The sequence below is a fragment of the Aythya marila genome (assembly GCF_965140915.1).
Source record: "Aythya marila genome assembly, chromosome: Z".
Lineage (NCBI taxonomy): Eukaryota > Metazoa > Chordata > Aves > Anseriformes > Anatidae > Aythya > Aythya marila.
Window position 1 is genome coordinate 10,869,500 of NC_139080.1, and position 7,548 is coordinate 10,877,047.

Below are 7,548 nucleotides of genomic sequence, written 5' to 3' on the forward strand. Positions count from 1 at the left end.
AACACTTTGACCTAGAAAGAGATTAGATGTGCATGCCATTTGTAAATAGCTGACATTAAGTATCTCTTTAAACTTTCTCTAACAATTTAATTACTGTATGATGTATAACTATTATCACTGTGAGATGGTGAAAAACAGAGTAGAAAAACAAAAAATGAAATTTGTAAGAATAAATACTAGAGCACCAAAAATCTGAAATCTGAGGTGAAAGTTTCCTAAAGCCAATGCTGAGTTTCTGTCCCAGCTAAAGTTTTTTAACTGTCCACTTTCATGCCCAGATGCCAGAACTGAATCCTAAGGTACCTGGATGTCCTGTGAAATGAAACCCACCTTGGGACAGCACAGGCTTGGTCAACACTTGCATATTTCCTGGCATCTCACTATCAGCTCCAACCTCCCAATATCAATTAATCTAAAATTAAAATAGCCACTGTGCAAAACTGCTCTGCTGCTTTCATTTGGGTGATGCTGCCCTGCTCCCTGCTTCATGAAGGAGCTGACAGTGATGGGGACGGAGCCTTCCTCACCCAATGCTAAGGGCTGGACCCTGGAAACATGTCACTGTGTGGAAATCAAAATATATTTTCTTTTAAGGCAAGTCCTAGTATTCCCAGACATTGATAAACTTTGAAAACATGAACCACAACAACCTCAAGCACAATACAGGGGTTTGCAAACTCTTGTTCACTGTCTGTGCTGATTTGGGATGGTGAATGCTGCTTGGGAGCATGCAGGGGGAGAGCCGGGAAAGGGTCTGCACAAGCAGAGCCCAAAGGTCAGCAGAACCTCAGCAAGGATGAAAGGCATTACAAGCGGGACCTGGCAGCAGGACAGAATCCTGCTTTCTCCACACAGTGACCCACAGCAGCCGGGGGAGCCTGCGAGGTCCTCCTCAGTTCCGCAGAAAGCAGACCTGCTTTGCAGGGGTGGATCTGGGGATACACAGCAGCGAGGATGTGACAGCAGGACGTCCATGCATGCACTCTACTTTTGCAGCTCCTGCTCCAGCTTTCTCCTTCAGCAGCTCCCCCCTCTCTCAGCACAGCCTCGTCCACCCCAGTGTTACGCTCCCGAATCAGAGAAACACTGGAGATTCAACCAGGCACTTTTCTTCCCTACAAGACCTAAGTGCTGCCTCTCTCCAAAAAAGGCCACGTGCTGGAGAGCTGCTTACAAGAGGCTTCTACCTCACCTTCACAGGACGGGGAGAAAGCAGACGAGGGAGGCAAGGAAAGAAGGGCTGTAAGGATATAAATGGTGCTGAAAACCAGGCAATGCTGTAACACTTTCCCAGGCGGGTGCATTGGCAAGGCACAACACTGCTGCACCACGCAACTACAGCTCCCAGGTACTTATGCCAAAGATAAAACACTCTGGGAAGAAATGAAAGATCTCTGCAACACTTCTCACAAGCACCAGTGTACCTTATCGCATTTTTGGCTCCCTGGCACACGCACACACACGTGCACAAGCAGCACACAGTCAACTCCACAACACAACCTCTTGGAAGAAGCAGCTTTCGTAGATGAAACGTCTCGTCTGTGTGGATGGGACTAATCAGAGGACATCAGTAAAGGGATACGTGTGTGCTCATGCTTTGTGTATATTTCTCCACAAGCACATCTATACTGTCAAGTGTTCTGGGACATTTATCATCATTAAAATGGTTTTAAAATTCTTCTGAAAACAGATGATGTTTCTCAAATACACGGTTTAAAAAAAAAAAAAAAAAAAAAAAAAAGATAGAAAACACACGGCTGGATTCAACTTACTTAATTTGAGCGGCCTCTGATGAAGTCTCCCCCAGAGCTGGTTGCTGAAGCACTGGCTCATTCTGAAGGGCTGATTCATCTATACCTAATGTAAACGTCCCTCCGGCTGGGATGAGCCCAGCTGATTTCACCGATTACCCCATAATCGATGCAGCTCCACCACCCTCCTGGATGTACCTACCCATCCAAGTGATGGAAGCCCCTCTCAGGGACTGAATCAGCCTCTGTCAGGCAGCACAGGGCACCCAGACCCCCTCGCAGCGGTGCCGTTGCGCTGACATTTGCAGCGTGCTCCTAACCCCTTCCCCTCGGGGATGCCACACGTGAGAGGGACACGACCACGGCACCGTTTTCCCAGCGGTGGGCATGCCGAGCTGGGGCAGGGGCGAGGAGAGCAGCTCGCCACCGACACGCGTGTGTCGCCCACGCTCATCCCCGGGGGAGCTCCCACGCGTGTCCCCCGCGGCTCCGCGCTCACCTGAAGCAGGTGGTGAGCTCGCCCGTGGGCTTCAGGCAGGGGTAGCGGGTGGTGGCGATTTTATTCTCGGAGCAAACCTCCCTGCAGGAAGAAAGGAGCACAAAAATTAAAAACAAGACCCGGCGGCGGGCGGCAGGGCGACGAGCAGAGGGAGGGCATCGAGGAGGGGACTTCACCCACCTGTCGCCGTCCTGCGGCTCCTCCCGGTAAGTCCAGGCGTGCCCCAGCGCCAGCAGCAGCAGCAGCCGGAGCGGGGCCAGGCTGCGGGCCGGCCGCCCCATCGGGCCGCCTCTCTCTCCCCTCCGCTCCTCGCCGGCTCTGCCCGCCCCGGCCGGCGGCGGGGCTGCGCCGACCGCCGCTCCTCCCGCCCCGGCGTTGGGCCGCCCCCCGCCGCCGCCAGATGTGCCCGCGGGGAGGGGCCGCGCCCGCCCAGATGTGCCTCCAGATGTGGCCCCCAGGAGGGGCCGGGCCGCGGCAGATGCGCTGGGAGGGGGTCGCACCGACCCCCTGCTCCTTCCCGGCCCCGCGGGTGCGGGGAGCACGGGGAAAGGTGTGGGGCGGTGGGGGCGGCAAAATACAGGGAGGGAAAGTGATGGGAAGGGGAAGGTCCCAGTCCCGGGGGTGGCAGAGCTCGGTGCGCCGGCGGTGATGCTTTCCAGATTGGGCTTTATCTGAAATCTGTCTCCCGAAGGTACGGAGGGGTTCAAAGCATCGCTGCTGCGACGGCTGTTAGTCCCTGTGTACAGCTGCTGCTTCCCTGCCATTCATAAAAAGGAGATGAGCAACGACAAACTTCAATAAAACAGCACATCATCACCTCTGGCCTGTTGTATCATATCCTGCTTTCGTGGTTAAACCGCTGGGAACCAGGGGAGAAAAACCACTAAACAGTGACACCTTTGCAAAGTCTTTGGCCAACGCATTGGCTTTCATCAGCACCTAACTACCTAAAAATATGAAAGGCTATGGGGAAATAAGGGTGTGCGAGTCAGCCTTCCTATCACTTTCACCTGTAGGATAAATAGCCTCATCTAACAGGCAGAATGTACTCACATATTAATATTATTGTTATAAGCCAGACGCATGCAAGTAACAGACTGTAATTGCTGTACAAAGCGGTCACAGAAGTAATAAAGGGGTGTAAGAGGACTTGAGCCACTTGCCTTCTATTTTTGGTTGGGCCACGGGGAGCATTTGAACAAGTCACTTCACCCTCTCCATGCCTCAATTTCCCCTGTCTCTAACAAGAAGGCTGAAATAGTTTATTACTACTATTATTAATAATAATAATGCAGATCCCCACCTATGATTTGGCTACAGTTAAGCTGTTAATCCCGTTGGTACATTGTCCTCAGAAGAGAACAATAAATTAATGGACTCTTATTAGGAAAACTCTGGTGTTTCTCAGAAATTCTCCTGGACTTGTGGAACATCTGCTGTCATTGTGGTCTGCTGTATGCACCGTGAACTGCCAAATACAAGGCATTTATCTGCTGTAAGTGCCACTGAATATTCTTTCTATGTCTGTGCTCAGTTAAGCAAGGGAGCTCTGTATGGCAGATTTCCCCCCACCCCCGACTTTGTTGTTGCTGTTGATATGATATTTTAAATGTTTACTCTTTCATAGTTCCTTCCTTCTTTTCCTTTATACAAATAATGAGTAAGCAAAGACAGGATTTGCTGTCTTGAAGCCTGCAAGAGCTGCAGGTGTTTTGTACAGGACTAAGTGCTCTGTCTCTCATGCAGATCTCCCAGAATCTCTCCCAGAACCTGTCCAATTCTGAGATAACAGGAGCAAAGCAGGACCCGGGTACTTGCATTCAAGCCCCCATCAGACACCTGCCTCCCCATCATGTTCTTTACCCTCCCTCCCCAATTGGAAAGTATCCAGTGGCAAGGTCTGAAACGGAGAGAGGCTTACACTTCTGTAACCCCTGTAATTTCTGGCTATAGATAACAGAAAATTTAATTTACCACATTCCAGAAGTAGTTACAGTCCCCTCAAAAAGCTCTAATTCTTTACAAAATTGAATCATACAGGAGAACAGTACCAAAACCCTTTGGATGATTTCCAGTCCTGGCCCAAGTGTCGTGACTTTGGAAGAAGTCTGATTTTAAAAGGCTCGCTATATAGGCCTGTGATAGTCATATTTTCAAAGAGTTTCTCCAAAATTTTTAGCATTCAAAGCAGATCGATTCACTATCTGAATTGCTTAACTCCTTTCTCTGTTTTTGCTTTAATGCCTGCCACACACGTAGCATTGTATAGCACACTGTACTATCTTTTTAATTAAAAATATTATAGCAGCTTACATACACTTTCATTTAACTCATGCAAACAGTCTTGTTAATATAAACAAGGTAACCTACAGGTGAAGTTAATCCTGCACTCAACTCATTGGAAAGCAAGCCCTAGATTTTCACATATGAAAGAATTTAAATGGGATCAAGAGTAAATAGAAAAGAGGTTAACAGCACCAGGCACCTCCATCCCTGCTTCCCAACTGGTAACCCTGTTACCTCTGAATACATTAAAGTTGAGGGTTTCATAATTTTGCTTCATCAGCTTTAATGACTTGCTTCATCTCAGCTTTAATGACCTTGCAGCTGGGGCCATCCTGAGAACAAGGCTTGCTTCCTGGTAAGTGTTGAAGGGTGGTGGTGGTTAAGGAAACAGTGAAATGTTCCTGTTGCCTTAGGGAAGGAATGATCTGGGACTGTTTTCATATATAGTAAATAAGCTGAAAGTGATTTCTCGTGCGAGGGATGCTTTTGCTTGTGTAGGGTCATGTTAGCTTTGACCTGCCCAACTCAAGCATGTATGAAGTTGATCAAGCTGCATGCTAAATTTTGGAACTCTCTCAAAGAAAGGGATGAGGAATTCAATCTAGTAAAGTGCTTATCAGCGGTCTTATTTATACTGTTTATGTAGGAATAGGCATTGTTTCCTACAAATCATTCATAATGATGTTGTTAAGTTAATAATACAAATTCAAGTTTCTTTTCTGGATTTTGCTGGTAACTGGAATATCTCAGACTTAGACTTTAATCACCACAGCTGAAGGGGCTCTGTCAGAAGAGCGTTTCCATACTGGAAAGGCACAACCTCTGCAGAATGGGAGGAGAAGGGCAAGCATGACTCTTCAGAAATACACTGAGGTCCTTTACATTCCCGAAGAGCTCAGAAGATCTCAGAGCCTGTTGCATTAAGGTCAGTATAAATGCACAAAGAGGTCTGAAAGTTTAAAGGTGATGCTGAAGAGACAAGATTATTTCTCCCTACTTTGTACCCCCACCCCCGAAAGTACTACGAAGTCATGTTTTGGAATTTAAGATGTTTCATTGGAGTCTTCAGGGGTATGCACCATGAATATTCTTAATCCATCTGCAACTGGCATTTGCATGGGTGCGTTTTCCATTTGCTACAATTAAAAAGAGAGTAACTGGTTATTGTAAATAACCTTAATCCCACCACAGCATTGTGTTTGCCTCAAGTGTCTTTGTGGCAACTCCACCAGATCTCCAGCTGTCTGTGTTCGGGAAGATCAGAGCAGGACTGAAGGTGTAAACAAACAGAAAGCAGAAGTTTTAAAGAGCATCTTGGGCGTGGGATACTTTTGTGATTTGAAAGGCCTCATGTTGGTCTTTTGTGAGATTCAGACTCAATCTGTCTAGATCCAAACTCACTCTTCCAAGGAATTTTGCACAATCCAAGCTTAGTTGCTAAATACTCACTTGGGCTTGGGCACATGGGGATTTCCCATGCCCTTTCTGCTCCAGGAGGCATCTAGAGCAGCATCCCATCTCGGGCAAAAAAATGAACCAGATAATAGAAAAAAAAGTTTTGAATAACTATATCTAGCTCCCCAGAGAGAGAAGGAGTTTCTTCCTAACCTTTTTGTGATTAACAGCATTGCCAGGTCTGTAAAGGCCATATACATTATGGAAGAAAGAGCCAGAGCAAAGGTAAAGAGTCAAACCAAAAATTATCAGGTATGATACATGGGTCCGAAGGAAACAGATCTAGGAAGAGAAATGACAGGGAAAAAAAAATAAATAAATGAGGAAGAAACAGAGGAAAATCAAGGAAGAGAAAGGAGTTGAAGAAATGCCAGGTTACCTTACAGCAGGGGCTGAGGGCTGCCTGGTCTATATAGGTATTACACCCTGAAAATGGATGGCAGAGTAGGCAGGAGAGCATACAACAGAGCAGAAAATAGGTGGGAGAAGTTGCTGAAAGAACAGTGGTATGTTTGCAGCAGCACACAGGTATGTTTGGGTGGCAAAGAACAATGAGTGAGCAGAAGAAGGAGTGAAAAACTGGGGGAAGGCAGTTACTTCTCATCTCATTTCACCCATCATATGTTACATTGTGAAAGGATGACAAACTGGGACAGTGAAATTATTTTATTTATTTTGCCCAGTAGTACAAGGTGTTATCTCACCTCTGGGGCCCAACACATGAAATACATGACAAAGCATGCATTACAATAAAAATACTGATGCAGAGGGAAGATGCTTCTTTTCACAAACAGTATTATGGCCCTTAATCCAAGTAGGAGACAAAAAGTCTCTGTTTTCTGTCAGAGGCCTTTTTAGTAAAACATGTTAATGCTGGATCAAAGTAGTTGAAATGTGATGCAACTGTTTTTAAAACAGCCACGAGAAAGGCGCCTCAGACAACATGCAATGGAGACCATCAGACTTTGCCTCCAGAAAGTATCACAGCTACTGGAAGGAATTACCCCAGACTGCTTTCTCCATTTCACAGATAAATACAGAGCTCATCTCAGATTAGTAAAAAAAAAATAAACACCTTTTGAAAATATCAGCTAAAACAATAGCACTGCTGCCCAGGCAGAAAATAGGCAAACCATAGCTCTAAACCTCCAAAAACAAACCCTGATGCATGCACGAGACTTGACATGACACTAACCAGAGCAGACTTATTTTCTTGGGGTTTAGGTTTGAATTCCATTTTGTTATAAGAGATTAGGGCTGAAGAATGTGAAATCTTTCATGGCATCCTGGCTATCAGACACCAGTGGCCCCTAGGTGCATATGTGCTTCTTGTCAGCCCTGGCTCCTTTGACAAGGCTTGGGCCATCACTCTAAGCATGAGGAAGGTAAGATAAACAGTTCTCTTCCATTCAGTCTTTGTAATAATTAGAACAAGGTCCCCATTCTAATTCCTGTGTGTGCATAGAAGAAACAAAACAGGTAGGATATTAGATCTGAAGATAAAAAAAAAAATAATAATAAACCAAACTTTGCATGCTTATTCTTTTGTTTGCATAT

The 7,548-nt window shown here is 46.2% G+C and overlaps 1 protein-coding gene across 1 annotated transcript in view; it reads right to left on the bottom strand.

The window, feature by feature from the left end:
* The window catches only part of CCBE1 (collagen and calcium binding EGF domains 1), a 96,112-nt gene extending 93,568 nt beyond the window's left edge, over positions 1 to 2,544 (bottom strand). The window contains exons 1-2 of the mRNA XM_082783060.1: positions 2,431 to 2,544; positions 2,251 to 2,331 (exon numbers count right to left, since the gene is read on the bottom strand). Coding sequence (XP_082639186.1) covers positions 2,251 to 2,331; positions 2,431 to 2,531 — 182 coding nt within the window. The 5' untranslated portion in view covers positions 2,532 to 2,544. The remainder of the gene's footprint in view (positions 1 to 2,250; positions 2,332 to 2,430) is intronic.
* Between the last annotated feature and the right edge of the window lie 5,004 nt (positions 2,545 to 7,548).